This window comes from Lissotriton helveticus, chromosome 8, assembly GCF_964261635.1.
Source record: "Lissotriton helveticus chromosome 8, aLisHel1.1, whole genome shotgun sequence".
Taxonomy (NCBI): domain Eukaryota; kingdom Metazoa; phylum Chordata; class Amphibia; order Caudata; family Salamandridae; genus Lissotriton; species Lissotriton helveticus.
The window spans coordinates 302,326,303-302,346,895 of NC_136069.1; the positions used below are offsets into that span (position 1 = coordinate 302,326,303).

The following is a 20,593-nucleotide window of genomic DNA, read 5'->3' on the forward strand; positions in this document are numbered from 1 at the left end:
CGCTCTGTTTACACAGCCTCCAATATAGAAATAAAAAATTAAAACAGTCAGCAGCCGGTAGCGTAATCAGCGGCAACAGGGCTCTGCCACCACCCGACTCACCGCCCCATATGTCTTACAAGATATGTTTGTAAGATATATCTTGGACCTTCGACATTCCATTCTGACTGGAAGACGGAAGACATCTCACTTGTGGTCAAGGAGTGACCACCCTGTGCAAACACAGCAAAACTGAGACCCGTGGCGTATACGAGAGACGTGGGACCGGACATCTTGGACATCCTGCATTTTGCTACCTGCATTCCTTTGCTGAAGCCTCAGTAAGTTGTGCATTTTGGGTACGAGAAGCCCCAGACCGAGCATCATTTGAACCGATGCTCAGGCCCCCACACTCCGCGAGTGTCCCGTGGGCCCCGCCTTTACATTTTGCTCGACGCGTCTTCCCGGCTCCTTGTCTGTTGACTAGTGAGCTCCCTGAAGACACCATCTTGAATCTAACTTGCGATCCTGATTGCTCCAGGCTTGCTCCAGCTTCCCTGAAAAGGAGAAGCGCCACAGACCTTGCTGGTCTGCAACAGAGCCAATCTCTACATCCTGCGTTGCGGTTGCCAAGGCTTGTTGAGTCCAATCCAGATACCGACGCTGCAGTCATCTAGATCCATCGTGGGATAGCTCGAATCTAGCTACTGGTCATCGTCGATGTCTCCTGGACCTCGTGGCTGAAGAGACAAACTCACCTTCTTCATCTTCAAGCACCCAACATCGCCTGGTTCCTTCCTGGTCACTGGCTAGTGACCCAGACTCTGTCCCCTCTGCTTACTGGTTCTTCACATCTCCGATCCACCCTTGGATTCACCCGGACACTTTTCCTCTGGTCGCCTGCAGCACTTCTTTGCAGCTCTCCATAGAAAACGACGACGAAACCCAACACGAAAAGGCACCTATGCACCCGGCTTCATTGGGTGAGGTAACACGAGTACTCCGGTGCTCCCGTGGGTCTTGACTCTCGAAGTGTCCTAGTTTAAAAGGGTTCCATCCTAGTCCATCCGGAAGTGTCCTTAAACTGTAACTTTGTAACTTTTACGAACTCCATAGAAAGTCAATGGGAACCCGCGCTTGTGTTTAGACACTGCACGCGGCTCCCGTGGGTCTCCTACTTCCTAACCTTTGGTCGTTTAGTGTAGCCCCAGCGATTCTACAGGCCTTAGGCCTGCTTTCTAACTCTCACGTGGTACTTATACCGCTTTCTTAGTATATGGTTAGTGAGGCCCCTAGGGCATAACGTATACGGTGCCACTTATTGTGTATTAACTGTGTGACTTGCATTGTATTTTTACCTCTAACCTCATAAAGAGTGCAGAGGGGTTGTGTTTAGATTAAATACATATACATTTGATATGTACCTTGTGTGGTGTCCTTTCATTTAGTATTCAAGGGATTATATATGGTAAAACAACTTGCTTACCTTGCCTACTGAAGTCTTAACCTGAAGACTGCAGGTCCATGCTACCACTAGGATAGCTTTCTATAAGGTTGACTTTACAACCACCATCAATAAGGGTCGATTAGACTGGTACAAGGTGCCCACTAGAACTAGTGGACATCATATGCCAGGCTAACTTCTCACATTGGTGTGCAGTGGTTGGGATAAGAGCTTGCAATTTGTTTTACCAAATAATCTTGTAATATAATTTGAAAGATCATATAAAGGTACCTGTAGGTACATATAAATCAAGTCTTATATACATAAGTTCAACTGAACCTAGCAGTTGTAGGTGGTAAGGTATTAGCACACCCTGACTACAACTCCTAGAGAGATTCTAGTAGGAAACCATTTAGTGTAGGTAGGTGCACACACCACACCTCACTTGAAAATGTCCTTGGAAGCAGGCCCTAGTGGACCTCTTCAAGAAGAAACCCAGAGGGTGCCTTCTAAGTATGACTCATTTACTTTTCATGAACTGAGAAGCCTGTGTGCAGTCAGAAAATTGAGACAAGGACAGAGTCCAACCGTTAACCACCTGGTAGATATCTTAGTGGCTCATGATGTAGAGAATGTATCAGACCCAGGTAACCAAGGGGGTAGACAGGGGGGCCATCTCTCAACAGAGGAAAATAGCACTGGAGATGATCCGTTGGTCTCTGATGAGGATGATGACTAGGATGCAGTTAATGAACCTGACCTGGGCAACACAGGACTGTCTGGAGGTGGAGAGGGCCATGGTAGGCCCCCCTCTAACCTTCCAAATAGGCCTAACAGTAGGATTAGAAGGCCCAGATCACTGTACAGATCATTCTGATTCCTCAGTAGGGTCCAGTGCCTCTGCTCTGAGGAGGATGCCTTCCCCTCAGAGAAGAGAACACACAGCTAGGATGAGAGAAGCCAAGCTTAGGATCAAGAGGCAGTAATTGCCCTTACTAAAGATACCTTGGCTCTTGAGAGAGAGAAAAAGTTGTGTGGGCTAGAGCCCACTGGTGGCAGCAACATTCCTAGAGATAGGGAAAGGTCTCATGATCATAGAAACCTGAACGAGATTGTCCCTCCCTATCAGATTGGGGATGACATCCACAAATGGATACCTGCTTTGGAGAGGGCTTGCAAAGTACAGCAGGTACACCAAGGTCAGTGGGCAGCAATCTTGTGGCTCTCCTTTTCAGAAAAAGGCAGAGATATGCTCCTGACAGTTAATGAACAGGATGCTGATAATATGTCCTGAAGAGTGCTCTGAGAGATGGGTTTGGCCTAACCACTGAGCAGTACAGGTTGCTGTTCAGGGATACCCAAAAGACACAGACTCAGGACTGGACTGATTTTGTAGATGGTGCAACTAAGGCTCCGAAGGGCTGGTTACTGGGCATTAAGGTCAATGACTATACAGGATTGTATAATTTGATTATGAGAGAACAAATTCTTAACAACTGTCAGAACCAGTTATTGCATCAGCACCTGATTGACTCTGATCTGGCCTCTCCCCAAGAATTGGGAAAGAAGGCAGACAAATGGGTCAGAACCAGGGTGAAGCAGAAGGTACAGAACCAAGGTGGTGATCAGAAGAAGCAAGACCAAAAGGGTGGGGAGAAAGCAAAAGGCCAGAAGTCTTCTCGAGGTCCCCAAAAAGCTTCTAATGGGGGGGGGTTCCCAACAATCTAAGAAGAAAGAAGGCCCAAAGAAACCTTGGTGCAAGATTTGTAAAGTAAATACTCACTGAACCAGTGATTGTGCCAAAAAGGAGACAGCTCCAGCCACCATTGCCCCTAAGGCAACTGTTCCCCCTAGTTCAGCTCCAAGTGGTGGTTCTCAACAGAAGGGTGTAGTAGGGTTAACCCTGGGAACTGAGATGGATTCTGGCCTAGTCAGAATACCAACTCAAGCTGTTTTGATCTGTGATGGGGACATAATAATGTCCTCTACTGTGAGTCCCAATAACTTGGGCAAGTACAGGCACACTCCTTTAATTAATGACAAAGTGACTCAGGCCTACACATGTGCTAGTGTCACAATGGTGACGCCTGGCTTTGTGGACCCTGGACAGATCATACTAGGTGAAAATTACCTAGTGACCAATGCTAACAATGTCACTACCACTCACAGTATGTTAATTGTTAATTTCTCCTGGGGAGGGGTAACTGGCCTCAAAAAGGTTGTGGTTAGCTCAGACCTCCCTGTAGAATGCTTGCTTGGAAATGACCTGGAGACTTCAGCTTGGGCTGAAGTGGAGTATAGGACCCATGCATAAATCAGCACATGTCCTTGCTGTGACTAGGTCACAGGTCAGAAATAGCAACACTGAACTGGCACTGGATTCTGGAACAATGGACCAGTTGCCTACCAGGAGGAGAAGCAGTAGGGTTAAGGCAGTGCCTTCCCCCTATCCTCAGGACGAGGGTCAGACTTCACAGGAAGCTGATTGTGAGACCCAGGAGGAAACTGTCCTAGAAGAGCTTAAGCCTGATCAGGTTGAGTTTCTTTGGACAGGGGGACCCTCCAGGGCATATTGGAGGCAGGCACAGTTAGACTGCCCTTCTCTTGAACCCCCCAGACAGCAAGCTGCTGCTGAGGTTGCTGGAAATGCTAGTGGGACCCACAAAGTCTATTGGGATGATGGGCTCCTGTATTCAGAGGCTAGAGACCCCAAGCCTGGAGCTTCCAGAAGGTTGGTCGTACCTTTGGCATTCAGGGGCTTCCTTCTCACACTAGCCCATGATATTCCCCTCGCAGGACATCTTGGCCAGAACAAGACTTGGGACAGGCTTGTCCCTCACTTTCACTGGCCTCATATGTCAGAGGATACCAAGGAGTTTTGTCGCTCCTTTGTCACCTGCCAAGCCAGTGGCAAATCAGGTGGCACCACAAAGGCCCCCCTAATACCACTACCTTTGGTGGGGGTTCCCTTTCAACGTATAGGGATTTACATTGTTGGACCAATGGATCCCCAAACAGCCTCTGGGCACAGGTTTATTCTGGTGGTAGTGGGTCATGCCACCAGATACCCAGAAGCTAGTCCCCTAAGGACCAAAACAGCACCTGTTGTGGCAAGAGCCCTCCTGGGAGTTTTCTCAAGAGTGGGTTTTCCAAAGGAGGTTGTCTCAGACAGAGGTGCAGACTTTATGTCTGGATATTGGACTGCTATGTGGAAGGAGTGTGGAGGGAACTACAAGTTCACCACACCCTATCATCCACATTGCAATGGTCTAGTTGAGAGATTCAACAAGACCTTAAAGGGCATGATTAATGGTCTCCCTGAAAAGCTCAGGCGGAGATGGGACATCCTGCTGCCCTGCCTTTTGTTTGCTTACAGAGAGGTCCCACAGAAGGTGGTTGGCTACAGCCCTTTTGAACTTCTGTTTGGGCACCCTGTAAGAGGACCCCTGTGTCTGGTGAAGGAGGGATGAGAGTTACCTCTCAAACCTCCCACACAGGACACTGTGGATTATGTGCTTGGTCTCCGCTGCAGGATGGCCGAGTACATGAAAAAGGCATCTAAAAACCTTGAGGCTAGTCAGGAATTGCAAAAGGCCTGGCATGACCAAAAGGCTGTGCTGACTGTTTACCAGCAAGGACAGAAAGTATGGGTGTGGGAGCCTGTGGCCCCAGCAGCTCTCCAAGACAAGTGGAGTGGACCCCACACTATTGTTGAGAACGAGGGAGAAGTCACCTATTTGGTTGACCTTGGAACTCCCAGGAGCCCCCAAAGGGTGCTTCATGTCAACAGATTTAAACCATATGTTCACAGGGCAGACATGGGCTTGCTCATGGCTACAGATGAGGGACAGAAGGAAGAGAGTGACCCTCTCCCAGACCTGCTTTCTCAGAACCCTGATGATGCTTCAGTTGATGGTGTACCCTTGGCAGGCAGCCTCACTGACCAACAGCAACAGGACTGCAGACAAGTTCTACAGTCCTACAGACATATGTTTTCTCTGACTCCAAGTCAGACTACCTGGTGCACTCATGAAGTGGGACACTGGGGACAGTCTGCCTGTTACAAGTAAGATTTACAGGCAACCTGATCATGTCAGGGACTGTATCAGGACAGAGGTCCAAAAGATGTTGGATTTGGGAGTCATTGAGCCCGCAGACATCCCTTGGGCCAGTCCAGTAGTCCTGGTACCTAAACCTCACACCCAAGATGGTAAGAGAGAGATGAGGTTTTGCATGGATTACAGAGGCCTCAATAATGTCACTAGGACAGATGCCTATCCAATACCAAGGGCAGATGAACTCATTGACAGATTGGCATCTGCCAAGTTTTGGAGTACATTTGACTTGACAGCTGGCTACCGCAGATCAGACTAGCTGATTATGCAAAGCCAAAGACAGCATTTTCAACCCCTGGTGGGCATTATTCATTTGTGGTGATGCCCTTTGGTTTGAAGAATGCACCTGCTACATTCCAAAGGTTGGTGAACCAAGTCCTCTCAAGTCTGGATGACTACTGTGCAGCTTATCTTGATGATATTGCTGTCTTTAGCTCCACTTGGGAAGATCACCTGATCCACCTAAATAATGTTTTGGAGACCCTGCAAAAGGCAGGCCTAACTATCAAGGCTACAAAGTGCCAGATAGGGCAGAGTCAGGTTGTATACCTGGGCCCCTTGTAGGTGGAGGCCAGGTTCAACCATTGCAGAGCAAGATCCAGACCATAATGGACTGGACTGCTCCAACCACCCAGACTCAGGTCAGAGCTTTCTTGGGCCTGACTGGGTACTACAGGAAATTTGTCAAGGGGTATGGTTCCATAGTGACACCCCTTAATGACTTAACTTCCAAGAAAATGCCTAAGAAAGTTCAGTGGACAGTCAGCTGTCAAAAGGCATTTGATGACCTGAAGCAGGCCATGTGCACTGCTCCTGTTCTGCAAAGTCCAGACTACTCCAAAGAGTTCATTGTTCAAACAGATGCTTCTGAGTTGGGGGTAGGTGCTGTGCTTTCACAACTAGGTAAAAATGGTCAAGACCAGCCAGTAGCTTTTATTAGCAGAAGGCTGACCCCTAGAGAGAAACGTTGGTCAGCTATTGTGAGGGAGGCCTTTGCTGTTGTTTGGGCCCTGAAGAAGCTGAGGCCATACTTGTTTTGTACTCACTTCAAGATTCAGACAGACCATAAGCCCCTCTTGTGGCTAAATCAGATGAAGGGTGAAAATCCCAAACTACTTAGGTGGTCCATTTCCCTACAGGGGATGGACTTTACAGTGGAACATAGACCTGGGACTGACCATGCCAATGCAGATGGACTCACCAGATATTTCCACTTAAAAAACGAAGACTCAACTGGTCAAGGTTAGTTTAATCTCCCTGCATTTGGGGGGTTGTGTAGGAGAGTAGGGTCAGCTTCCTATGGTCACCCCCACTTTTTGCTGTGATTCTCTGGTTTTTCGACTTTAGTGTGGTTGTGGGCCTGCTAATCAGACTCACAGCCCAGCTGTCCTCTCTCTAAATTGATACCATGCACTGTAAGCGACATACATTAGTTATAGATTCCTTACCGACCCACTCATCCTCCCCGTTCTGCGAACTGACTTCTAGGGATAGGGACTCCCTTATAGGGCTCTAGTTTTGTGCACCAGTGGTCAATGTCTTGCATGGGTCTGCGCTTCTGGCGTGGAAAGTCGTGTCCGAACTGAGGTCAGCGCTCATGGACGGCGTGTAAGTGAACACTGCGGCGTAATCCCGGCGACCACGACACTGACAACGGACGCTGAGTCGACCAATGCCACCTACCGACGCGCAGGAGTACTGCTATGAAAAAATTTCTCCAGATCAAGTCTGACCCCTGGGGGTAATTCTAAGGTAAGAAATGTATAACTGATGTATGTCTCTTACAGATACATTGTTACCTAAGGTAAGTAAATTGTTCGCCTAGCAGTATGTACTATTTTTTTCTCAGCCTTATCAAGCGTTTTAATGTCATACCGTCCATTTATAAATCAATGTTTTGTATTTCTAATGTTGGCGACAAAAGCATCCTCAGTGCTACAATTGTGTTTAACGAGCACCATTTCCACATTGGGTATGTTATTAGTAATATGCTTTGGGTTTACGCTGGAGGAATGGAGAGTACTATTGCAAGCTGTGGTTTTTCGAAACATAGTGCTCTTTATCATGTCAATCTTAACAAAATAAAATGTAGAGAAACTCAATTTGTCCTTTGCTATGATTGATCGTAATCTGTATATTATATGGATTATCATTGAAAAATTCATGGTAAACCATCAACTGATCCACGGTACTGTTCCAAAGCATTATATCTATATGCCTCTCCCAAAATACAATGTATTCAGTCCAGGGGAGGCAAATCAGCCCCAGGCGTACTCCAGCTCATACCAGCCCATAAAAAGCATTGCATAGGCAGGAGCAAACCTGGAGCACATTGCGGGACCCTGAATTTGATGGTACCACTGATTGACATGTAATAAACAACTATTACCAAGATTGATATCCATAATTTTCCATCAATACAGAATTATGTTCAAGATGGTCAGCGGTCCTCTGTCTTAGGAAAGATTTAATCACCCTGGTACCAAATTCCTTTTTAATACAGGTGTATAGACTTGTCACACCCATGGTTAGAAACATCAAGTCATCAGACCATGTAACCTCCTCAAATTTGTTTAATATAGCCTTTCTGTCTTCGATACACGCAGGCAGATAACGAACAGATGTCTGAAGGAATATACCAGCATACTCAGAGAGTCTTTTCGTTGGTGAGGACACCCCTGAAATTATAAGTCTTCCTGGGGGAAAACACCCCCCATGTGTATTTTGGGTAAAATATATATATATGGCAACATGGTTCCCTGACCACAAGATACTTGAATTTCTCATCTGTTAAAAGAGAACTTCCTCGCCACTCGGATGATCTCATATTGAGATGATGAGAAGAGTTTTGATTGGATTATTTGTCACCTTTTTATAGCAGTTTGTATCATCATGTTGTCTATTGATCTCCTAGATGTAATCAATCATGTTCATCACCACAACATTACCTCCCTTATCCGCCTCCCTAATCACTATTGACTCATCAGTTCGTAACTCCCTCAGTGCTGATATCTCGGACATACTCAAGTTGTAATCAGTATTAGGTGAGGTAATGAGACAAGCAAACAGTTTGTATAAATCTTTAGATACCTTTTCCCTAAAGAGATCAATATCCTGGTGTGTCCCTAATGGTGTGAACTTATAACGTAATTTTGAACCGCTCTCAATGTATAATTTCTGTGATGCCCAGTTCAGCTCGCAAAACATCCAAATCTATGGGTACATCATCCTGTAAGGACATCAGTATTGAGTGCTCATTTCAGGTATATTTCATGCTTGACTATTTGGGGATATACAGGTTAGGTGCGATCTGTGCTAGGGGGTCTGCCATGTTTATGTTTTACCCGAAGAAGATAAACTCTTTGCAGTGACTTAATCTGCTAAGGCTCACGGCATTATGTTGCTTCCTGCCTCATGTTGCTTCCTGCCTCAGATGCTCCTTTAGGTTATCATGGACACTGTGAAATTTCTTCTATATTTACTGTATCCTTGTTTCAAAGTCTTTTTATCTTTCTTTTAGAGAGTTTGGCATTTTAGACATGTACAGAAGTGTTAGCACCATGTCTGCCTTCTATCTAAGCTGACCTATTTTCTTTGTTTATATTGTGGTCTCTCCCATGTTCATATGGATGCATTGAAATTACATGTTCATCACCATACTTATTTTGTCTTATTGGGACTTTAGAGTCACAAAACTTACAAACATGAGATAAAAATCAGTGATCAGGTGCTATAAGGTGCTATATTTGGCCGTAATTTGGAGAGGCTTTGCAACAGAACTCTCAGTCCAGAGGTCACACCGATTTGCTGCAAACCAGCCGCAATTGGGGTTTGTTTGGAACTCTGATTGTGGTGCAACCTTCAGCCCCGAATTGCTTATCAGTCCCAGTCAAGGGTTGTGATGGGGAAGAGCTGACTAGCTATTTCTGCGGTATGCTGTGAGACCCATCTTAAGAAACTCGATTTATAGTCATGCTATTTTCCGCTTCTGCGGAATTTTAGCATAGGGCTTAAAAGAGGCTATAGTATATTAGGATGCTATGTTTGTACTGTTCATATTGCCGTCTCATGCATTGTTGCCTTTTGTTTTGCATTCTTGTGATTACCATTCATATTTTATGTGCTAAATTTAGGATTTAGAAGATAAACATTATCCCATCTTTTTTAGTGCTTTTCTGAGTTTGTTATTCATCAATTAAAGCGGATTTGGAGATCCTTTGTGTCCCTGACTTTATCTAGAGGAATTAATCCCGACCGGAAAACGCCACCTACGCAGTATTGCTAAGTGGGTTGTGTACGAGTTGTTGTCCAACTGGATTTCTAATTTGTGTTGGTGCATTGGACTAAGTCCTTATGCCAGGGTTTAGAAATCTTTACCCTGCGGCTCCGGGGGGCCCCCTTGATAGTGACAAGGTGGGAAATCAGACAGTGGTACTTGCTAAAACAATGCAAGGTCAGGAGGTTTTGATTTGCCCACGTGAGGTAAAACAAGTTAATAAACCCCTATCCATGTGAAATTTGAGCAAGAATGGACTGTCCTGAGAAGACTTGGCATGGAATGAGATAGAGAGGGTAGGCACAAAGCGAGGAGCGAGTGGGAGAAAGCAAAGGATAGCACCTGGAAATAGGAATGAGTGGCGAGATAAGGCAGCTGGAAGCGATGACTGAAATGGGAGGAGAGGGGAGACATGGGCAAGCATGCAAGATGGGGAAACTGAGAGAGACCAGGAAAAGGGTTCTGCCGTGTTGGGTAGAGAGGAACACCGTGGGATAGGTTACAGTAAAACATACAGGAAGTGCTCCAATTGTGGATAGGGTCAGCCCGGGAACTTTTGCTATTGGTTAGGGAGTAGACTCAAGTTTTCCTCACTCATTGGCTGGCACTGGGCACATATGTGGTATTCCTAGTACCCTCCACAGTTGACTTCTGGACCTGTGAGGAACAAAAGAGGACTTGACCTGCTGTCAATGACCTAAGAAGAGCCTTGAAGACTGGACCTGCTGTCCTCCTCCTACCTAGGACACAGAAGTGGACTCCAAGTGACATGCGGCTCACTTGTTTGGGCTATAGGGACACAACACGCTCTTTCCTGAATTTACAAGTCAGGGCCCTGCTCCTGGCCTTTGTTGCAGTGAGTCTTGACCCCTAAGTCCTGTGCCAAGGCTTTAAAATGTACTCATAACATTTTTGCTCTGTGAACCGTCAGGGGACAGGACCAACTGCCAAGTTGATTCAACGAAGATGCATCTCCACTGGGCCAAAGATTCCAGTTTCTCCCACTGCGTTCCTATCCACAGAAGCAAATCTGATCCAATGGGACTTCATGGAGAAGGTGTCTGGACTCATGGAGCCCCCTTTGGCTACATCTTGCAGCCTTCCCCTGCTTGGAGAATCCGGGCTCCAAAAAAGTCCTAATATAGTAATCTTCACTGGTCGAAGGCAGGAAAAGTATTTTGTGCAGGAGGGACATTATCTGGCTAAAAAATTCAAATTTTTCCCACTCTGATCTTTCCCGCCAAAAGTCAATGGCTTCACCAGCATCTCATCTAACAGCTATCTGATGACTTGGAGCTCTCTTCTGCCACAGCTTACTGGCCTGCCCTACAAAGATTTTTGGGTTCCATTCCAGAGACTAAATTCTACTGTAAAACTCTTCTCTGTGACAAAACTGGCCCTTGTATCCTGCCCACTCTTCATCACGGTCAGTCTTAAACCTTACCAATGTCCCAGAGCTTGCGCTTATTGCCACTATTTTTAACCTTAAACTTAAAAAATGTATAACTCCTGTTCTACGTATTGGATTTTTGTTGTTTTGGCGTCCTTTTATTTATTAAATGTACTCTATTTTTCTAAATTGTTTTGGGATTTTTGTTGTGCTGTGTTTTCACTTGATAACTGTTGAGTACTGCATAAATAATTTTTACATTGCCTCTAAGCTAAGCCTGACTGCTTTTGTGCATGCTACCAGAATGTTAAGCACAAGTTTTATTAGTGAATATGTGGTTCACCCTGACATGTATTGTGTTAATTATTTGTAATGGCTTCTCAACGCCCACAACAAATACTCCAATTTCTTAAATGCCGGATGATTAAACTTGGCAATGAACAAATAGAAGATCTGCATCATCTTCAAAATGTATACTGAACAAAGATTAAGCTTTGCAAATGTGGTACACTTCATATTTATTGTCAACTGCATTGCAACAACTCGTAATGGGGAATAGAATGCAGAATGCTTACTAGCGATGTGTAAATTTAACATTTTAAATGCACATCTAATTAAATTATCCCAAGCTACACCATTCAAGAAATTTCATAATTATTTAAGAATAACGACTCACAGCATTTGCTATTCTATAGCTTTTTACATACACGAAAAAAACAGATCTTTTATGTTCATGTAAATATAGGGTCATGGTCTTATTGTGGGTATTAATTTCAAATCCATGGGAGAGCTATGAACAGCTGCCGCGTAGTTGGTGCTATGGCATTTGAAGCATTTCAAAAGTTGACATGGTTTGAACTCTCAAAAGTAGTTTACTGGAGAATGGTAGAGAGGGGTTTGTCACGTTTAATCTAATGGGATAAAGAAAGTATTTTTAACACACACTTTTTATGATGTCAATGATTGCAACCTCATAATTAGTAAAATGTACTCAATGCCAAATAATTACAGATTTGTTTCAAACTTTCAAACTAACTAGAGAATGTCTTACCACTAATGGCATGGGAGACATGTGCAGCTTATGTATGGAGCATATTGATTCTTAGATAGTAACTTGATGGACAGTTTAGGGCCGGAGTGTCTGGAGAAAGAAGCTACCAGAAGCCTAGTCAAAGTAAACTAGTAAAATAAGCACAAATGTAATAAGACAAAGCCACTTTGTAATTATGCTGTTGATTTAAGTACGTTACCATGGGTATGTGTTGATGATATATCCGTGTTAAGGTCCTTAATACACGTACCTTGTGAATCCCAATCCGACTGAATCTGATTACAAGGTGTGCTGGAACACCACACTCATATTTTTTGCTAGTAAAGGCCGTGAGAAATGTGCACGAGAAAACTTCCCTGAATGAGGTAAAAATGTGGTGCACAAACATGGAGTCCTACAGTTATTCCCTGTTCCTTAGAGGTGAATTATAAATGCTGTGAGAATACTGCACCCCTCACTACCATGCCCTCGCACTACTGGATATCTGTGCTGTTCAGAAGAATGCACTACCTTAGAATCCAAGAAGAATTTAGCACATTGCATGAGGCAGAACCAAAAAGGGCTTGCCATTTACCAAGGAGTGCTCGCTCATATGTACTGTGCCCTGCCATTGAAGCTCTAAACACCCCACTTCGCACTGAGTAGCAGTGATATTTAACAGCTGATTAAGAAGCCATTGATAGAAGACTTGAACATATTCTACAGTATAGCGTTGACAGGCAACAGTGGTGCCTTCTCAGTTATATGCGGGGGGTCGAGGGGGTGGATAATTGTCTCCTCTCGTTCTGGCTGTTTGCAATAATCACGCTCTGGAAAATGTGTCCATTTATGTCATGATTGACTCAGACATACATTGTGTGTGTGTATTTTCTGCCGTTATGAACATTGTCTTTATATGATTATAATGTGTTGAATTTTTTCCTAGATGAGGAAACAAATGTTAAAATCAATGATAATTGAACTCAGCAAGGAATATTCAATTGTGACCCAGTTTACAAGTTTTGTGGCCATCGAGAAAAGGGTATGTAAACACGAATGTCTTTGATGAAAGTAACTTTGATTTAAAAGTAAGGTTGAAAATTATCTTTTATGCACTATCAGAGTGATTTAGAGCTTGATGTTGTTACTACATTGGCTAAAGCGAGTGCATATGACTCTAAAATACACAGATTAAAGATTAAAACAATATCAATTCAAATAGAATTAACACCCAAGTGTTGTCTCCGAATACGATTGCAATACAATTATGTTCTCTTTCATTAATAATGCTATTTAGTGTTTGTGCTATTAAGCTCTGTTCACACCAAAATACTTTATAAAGAATGGATATAGTTAGTAGTTAAATGTATAGACACAACCATTAATTTAGTTGAAAAAATGTTTTAAAATTTAATTAAGTGCTTACTTGCTGCATGGCTGTTAGATTAAAACATTCTTTGATCGCTAAAGCACATGGCCTAAAAGTCGGAATGATGGAATTAAAAAGAAATGGCTCACTCAGATATGACGTAGCATGTAATATGTGGCAAGTATTCAGTTGTATAATAACAAAGTCTGAAACTATATGTTTGGCTAGTGTCTTTCCTTTATTGTTTGATCTCGCCCATGGCAAACAGGCTGAATCCTAGTCTAACAATATCGTTTAAAATTTAGCGTTTGTGCTGCAAGTAAATAGGGTTGATGTTTGCCCTGACTTTAAGGATCTATTAACCCTTTCACTGCTAGTCCTTCCCCCTCCATGTGCTAAGCTTTTTTTGTTTGGCTATTTGGGGTATTTCTCGCTTAGAGCACTGTAACTTTTTGTCCACATTAGGTATCCACGCCAAATTTACATCTTTTTCTTCCAAAATCCTGAGGATTTTAAAGGTACCCAGGGTTTGTGGATTCTCCTAGAAGGGACCCAGAAATTAGCCAAAATACAGCAACATTTCGTTTTTGAAAAATGAGGAAAACGTGCTGCTGAAGAAAGCATCTGTTTTTTTCCTGCAAATGGTATCAATAGGTTTGCAGTGCTGAAATCACCATCTTCCTAGCTTTCAGGGACAGGCATACTTTTGTCAGAAAAAAATCAGAATTTACCCCGGAGTCATTTGTGTAGATCCTTTAAGGTTTTCCTGTAAAACTACCTGGTTATGCAATGGAGTCACCAGCTTTTTTGATCGGCCTCAGCGGCCATCTAGGGAAATCTACCATACCAAAACATTTCTGAAAACTAGACACCTAGACCAGGGAGGTGCACCTTATGTGTATCTCCCAACATTTTCCTACCTAGAATCCCCTGCAAACCTCAAATTTAGCTAAAAATAAAATCAAATTTGTTCTCACTTTTCTGTGTGGGAAAGGCCACCACAAATTTCCTACCACCCAGCATTCCTTCAGGTCTCCCAATAAAAATGGTACCTCACTTGTGTGGGTAGGCCTAGTGCTCGCAACAAGAAATGGCCCAAAACGTACTGTGGAGACTTCTAAATTATCGATCGCAAAACTAACTGGTCTCGTGATGGAGTCACCTGCGTTTTTGGTACCGGGCTCGCCGGCCATCTAGGAAAACCTATCAAACCCAGACATTTCTGAAAACTAGACCCCCAGGGGAGTCCAGTGGCTAGAGTATCCAGCAGAAGGAGCGTTGCCAAAGGTAATCAATTTGTTCTTTTCCACCATCTACCAATAATTAATGTTAGACAGTCATTTGGAGGTTAGTACAAAAGCTAAAACAATAATTTAAACTTCTATTTATTAAAAACTTTTCCTGCTTTATTTAGGATGCCATGGAATCTCAAGTTGACATTCCAGACATTCTACAACTTATGGCTGCAGAAGATGTTGATATTCTACCTTATATGACATGGGGACAGGATCCTGATGACCGAGACACGGTGAGAGACATAAAAAATATGATAATCATTGTCATTGTTAACACTGTATACAGGACAAACTTGCCTGTTGTGTATCGCATAATCTATCTTCTATCTATATATATAAAAACCAAAGTATGTCCGTTTGTCCTTTATGTATTACTACACCATTCATCCGATCGGCATGAAACTTTGGGAAGTTGTTGAGTACACTCCCGCGACGGTTTCTGGCTTAAAAAAAAATGTGTTAAAAGTTGTTGAGTACACTCCCTCGAAGGTTTCTGGCAAAGAAAAATAAAATTGTTAAATATCGGCACCCCGGCTACCCAGGGCCCTCATAATCTTTCCAATACTGAACGTTTACACTTTCCGGTGCGATTCGCTTTTGCAATGATCATCAACAAAGCACAAGGTCAATCGCTGCAAGTGTGTGGACTAGATTTGGAGAATCCATGCTTATCACATGGACAACTGTATGTGGCCAGCTCACGCGTCGGAAAACCTTCTGATTTATTCGTCTACGCATCAGACGGAAAAAGAAAAAATATTGTGTATCCACAAGCACTCGAATAAAAAAACAGAATTAAAACAACACTTTGAAATGTTTTCCGAATTAAAATGAATACGTTTTAATAAAAATGACACAATGTAAATTGAATGTTATCATAACAAGTTTACTTAAATTTCCTTTCTTTTAAGATTGCAGCAACGCGCGACGGGTAAGCTAGTTGTAGATAATATATGCTCTTAATTTTCTCAATTTGGTATCTACTCTTAGAAATATTTGTAAAGTGCTAAAAAATGCCAAGACGTTGCTTTTTGTGGCTTTGTTCAGAAAGGTGCATGTACTATATTTCCCATATATTTCTTTCTTGTTTAAAAAGTAAAGTAGGAAAACATTTTTCTATCAGGAGACACTTGAAGCAAGTATACACGAAAATTATCTAGTTTTGCAAGCAAAAACAAATTCTTAGTCCATCTCTACATGGCAGATTTATATGTAAACTGTGCTTCAATCAGCCTTTTTATTTGTCATTTCTTAATTTGTAATCAAAGCCTTACAAGATTTAGCATATGATGTTGCAGTGTTTCTTGTGTCAAATTATTTCCTTCATATAATACGCCCTTTGACACTGATTACCCCTAAAACTTAGCACTCTCTGCTCCCCTTTACTCATGACTGGCTGCGTATTTTCCCACTCTCTATGTATCCAACCCTCAGACTCCCCCGGACTTAACCAGCAACCTTGACACCCCCTCCAACTCTCACTGTAGACAAGTGCCTACTAGAAGGTCCCCACCTCCTCAGACCTTTACATACAAGCTCGCTGTAACAAATCCAAATGATGCCCACTGCAAACCTAGCGACGAAGGTCACACCCTTAGACCATCAGCGACTAAATACTCAGCTGACATTCCCCCACTTCCCAAGGTAGCCCCTATGCTTCTCACTCAGACTGTCTTCAATCCTTGTCCTCATGACACAGATCACCCCCATAACGCTGTGTTTTCTGCTCCCGCATATGCAGGTTTTACTGCGTTTTCCCCCACCCTAAATGAGGGATAAACCTATAATGCTGTCTCAAAGATTCTGAACCGGATGGAGCGTAAACTCAACTCTCTTGCTACCGACTTAGCGCATCTTAGAAGGATCTCTTTACCCAGGCCATCCCTGCCCACTCTCACTCACACGTGAGTCGGAAATTGCCTCCTCATACAGGTTGGCCGACTTGCTTACAATCCTCCACCTGGCCCTCCATCCCCCTATGCCGGCTGGCCAACGGGCCCCACCACTCACCCTGCCCTTTAACCGCACAGGAAGCGGATGTGCTCAGCGAATCTTACCTCCCCAAGACCCAGATCATGGTCCATAATCCTCCCTCTACAATCCCTGTGATGGTGGGAATTAATAGAACCCCTGTCATTTAGAATTCACCCAGACCTCCTGCTCAGTACACCACCATTCATACTCGAATATCTGCCAAGGATAATTCCTGCCCTCTTTTTTGCATCCTTGTCAACTGTAGATCGGCAAAGCAACATGCTACAGATATCACCACAACCATTCTCAGTGAGGGAATTGATATCGCTTTTCTCACTGAATCTTGGCTCAGTGACCATTCAATTGCCATACTTAACCTACTTACACCTCCTGGTTACTCCATCATTAGACATGACAGACCTGAAAGAGCAGGTGGAAGTCTAGCCATAATCCACAAAGCTGAAATTCAACTTTCCATATTAAAGAATGCAGAATACGTGACTTTTGAATACCTCGGCGTTTAACTTAAAGGTAACGGCTCCCCATCTATCAAACTTCACACCATCTACCACCCACCTGGTGATCGCGCCTTCTTCACTGAAGAATAATGTTATGTTACCAAGGATTTGTAAAGCGCTCGTGCACCGGTTGGTTTCTTGGCGCTTAGTACTAGGGGGCTTCCGAACCGGACACAGTTAATTCATATGCTTGGGTGAATAGCCAGGTTTTGAGAAACTTAGTAGGTCAGCGCTTGACCTGATTTCCAAGGCGATGGAGTTCCAAAGGCAGGGGGCCAGAGTTGCAAACCTGCATCCCCCTTGACGCTTCAGGATGAAGGTAGGGACAGTCAGGAGTTGGAGCTGGGCCGAGCGAAGGTTTCGTGAGGGAGTGTATTGGAAGATGAGATTATCTATGAATTTAGGGCTCTGGCCATTCAGGGATTTAAACACGAGGCAACCAACTTTTAAAGCGCAGCGCTGGGGAATGGGTAGCCAGTGCAGCTTCCTAAGAAGGGGAAACGTGTTGCCACCTGAGCTGTTTGTATATCAATCGAGCCGCTTGGTTCTGTACTGTTGGACTTGTCCCTTCTGGCAGGTTCACCCCTGAACTTTTTGCCTTGTATTATTACATAATTGTAGTGATTTCGGGTCTTTGCGCACTTTGACACTGTGCCCCAGTGTAAAGTGTGTGCGCTCTCTGAGTGCCTGTGTGAGAGTGGCCTGCCCTCCCATAGGAATACATGGGGAATATATGTGTCCATGGTAGTTCCTGATGTGTGGGGAGTGCAGGGCCGAGTTTGGTATGTGCGAACTCGTGAGATTGAATGCTGCGTGATGATGTGCGCGGATTTACTGTGTCTCGTGTGGAAGTGCCACTTCTAGAAGCTGGCATGTCTGTGTCATAAATGTGAATTGACTGTTTGGCTTGTGATTGGCTGCAGCTGGCTGGTGTGCCTGGCTCCAGGAGTCAGGATGGGTCTGCCCCGGTGGTGAATGGAGAGATCTGCATGTTGATGTGAGGGAGGGGTGCACCTGGGATCTGAATAGGGCTGGGCCTTCCCTACACAATGCTGGCTCCGCCCTTGTGGTGCGACTGATGTCCCTAGCCTGTCCTGTGAATGGGGAGAGGGGCTGAGCACAACAGAGTGCTCCAGAACCAGCTGCGTCTGGTTTTCCCCCACCCTGCACCCTCGAGACAAAGGATTTGTGTGTATAAAAAGAGGCTGTGACCTCCTGTAAAATGTTCTTGTTCCTACTTGAATCTACCAGGGGCGCGTTGCAGCTGGGGCCCAGGGGAAGGCTTTCCTCCCTGGGCCCTGCCCAGCCCCTGGATGCCTGATGGACTTTTGTTGCTGGGACCCTCCTGACCTCTTCACCTGGAGGACTTCTTTTTCTGGGACCCTTTTTAGGTTTCGCCTGTCGAAAGCTGCGCACCGCGCAGCTTTTCGGCGCAGGCGACATCTTATGTTGACAGTATGTGGCTTGGGAATCCGCCCTCTGTTCCATTGGCTAGCTCCATAAATGGAGGCTAGCCATTGGAACAGAGATCTGTCCGTCAAAGCCGGAGCAGATTCGTGGGCGTTCCCGAGACTTTTGGGCTTTTGCCTACGTCATGCGGCTGTGGGCGGTGCTTTTTTTTGGGGGGGGGGGGGTTTGTTTTGGTCATTTCTCCTGGAAGGCACTGCAACGAGGGACGTCTGCCTGGCATCGGCAGGTAAGCGGCATATTTTACTCGTGTCTACCCCCCCCCCCCGCTGCCCGTGAGCCAGCCCCCCGCCCGCTGTCCGTGAGCCCGCCCCCCCCTCCCGCTGTCTGTGTGCCCGTCCCCCTCCCGCTGTCTGTGTGCCCGTTCCCCCCTCCCGCTGTCCGTGAGCCAGTCCCCCCTCCCGCTGTCCGTGAGCCAGTCCCCCCTCCCGCTGTCCGTGAGCCCGTGTGTAAATGCATCGTAAATGCTTGTTTGCTTTTCCACTGGTTGTCTCTCTGAGCAGCTCAATGTGTAAACAGTACGAAAAAGAGGCTGTGCTGGCATCTGGTGTGCGACGATTCACAGCTCCTGGTTAGCACAGTGGAGCGGCTTGGACTGGGAAATGCCTGATCAGCTCACCAGTACCAACATCAATGGAGTTCACACACAAGAAGGGGGCTCTTCGGTGGGTAGAATCTCATGGGGAAATGTTAGCATATGCCGATTTGCACATTGTATGCTTTCCCGCGTTCTTCATTTTGTTGGGTATTAACATTTACATTGGCAGTGGTGGTGTGGCCTGAAGAGAACGGCGGAGAGCAGTGTGGCAGGGAGTAGGGATCCCTGCTTTCCTGTGTTGACATGAACCATCTGTCTTACCAATCAGCGTTAGAGGGCTGATGCGAAACCGCCGGGCAAATGACTGCTTAACCACTGCCGTGAAGGAGACAGGCTAGAATTGCCATGGGGTATTTAAGACCAGACGACCGTCTGCTCGGAATCCCGTTTTCTGCCTTTAATTCGTCTCAATTGGGGCACGAACAAAGAATAAATAGCACGGTAGCTTGCTAAAAAGTAGAACATTTGTTTCCCATAATGCTAACTCTCTTATGGTCTCTGTTTGAAGTGTGTCTGTACATCAAACCATAGAAGAATAAAAATAACACAGCCGTGCTATACTTTAAGGTCAGAGTGCGATGCTGACTATCGGCTTTGGTAATGGTAGTTTACATAACTATTTTTTGCTTGCGGATTGAGGACAGCAGAGTTGTATAACCATGCGTATGCCTTTTAGAGCCCCCCACTCTTTTGCTGAATGAGAATACTTAAGATGTATGGGAAATTTTAGGAAGTATAGGTTGCTCCTTGGAGCACCAGCTTTCTGTTGAAGTGGCCGTATTTTTAGGTGTAAGAGACCACAGGGATCGAGGTGTTCGCTCAGAGTGGTAGGAAATGACAATTACGTAACAACGTTGTCTGTGTAAGGATCTGCCTCCATCGTCTTGTTTCCCTCCAGTTCCCGCCTCTTCCGTGTTCCTCTTCTTCTCAAATACAGCAGGGCTCCTAAGTGGGCCTCGATGTTATCCCTCATGCTCTCTTGATCAGTGCGCTGTTCTGTAGACACCTGAAACAGCAGACTGATCTTGGGACATCAGATGACTCTGATGCAAAAAGGTGCTGCAATTTATGTGTTACGTCTGACTCAGCAGTTGTACGTACAAATGTTATAGTAACTGTGATTGTGAGTGCAATGGGA

At 44.8% G+C, this 20,593-nt stretch overlaps 1 protein-coding gene across 4 annotated transcripts in view; it reads left to right on the top strand.

Moving 5' to 3' along the window:
- The window catches only part of PARP4 (poly(ADP-ribose) polymerase family member 4), a 2,216,130-nt gene that overhangs the window by 1,203,945 nt on the left and 991,592 nt on the right, over positions 1 to 20,593 (top strand). For all 4 annotated transcript variants that reach the window (XM_078657066.1, XM_078657067.1, XM_078657068.1 and 1 more), the window contains 2 exons: positions 13,181 to 13,276; positions 15,018 to 15,131. In XM_078657066.1, the coding sequence (XP_078513192.1) occupies positions 13,181 to 13,276; positions 15,018 to 15,131 (210 nt within the window). The remainder of the gene's footprint in view (positions 1 to 13,180; positions 13,277 to 15,017; positions 15,132 to 20,593) is intronic.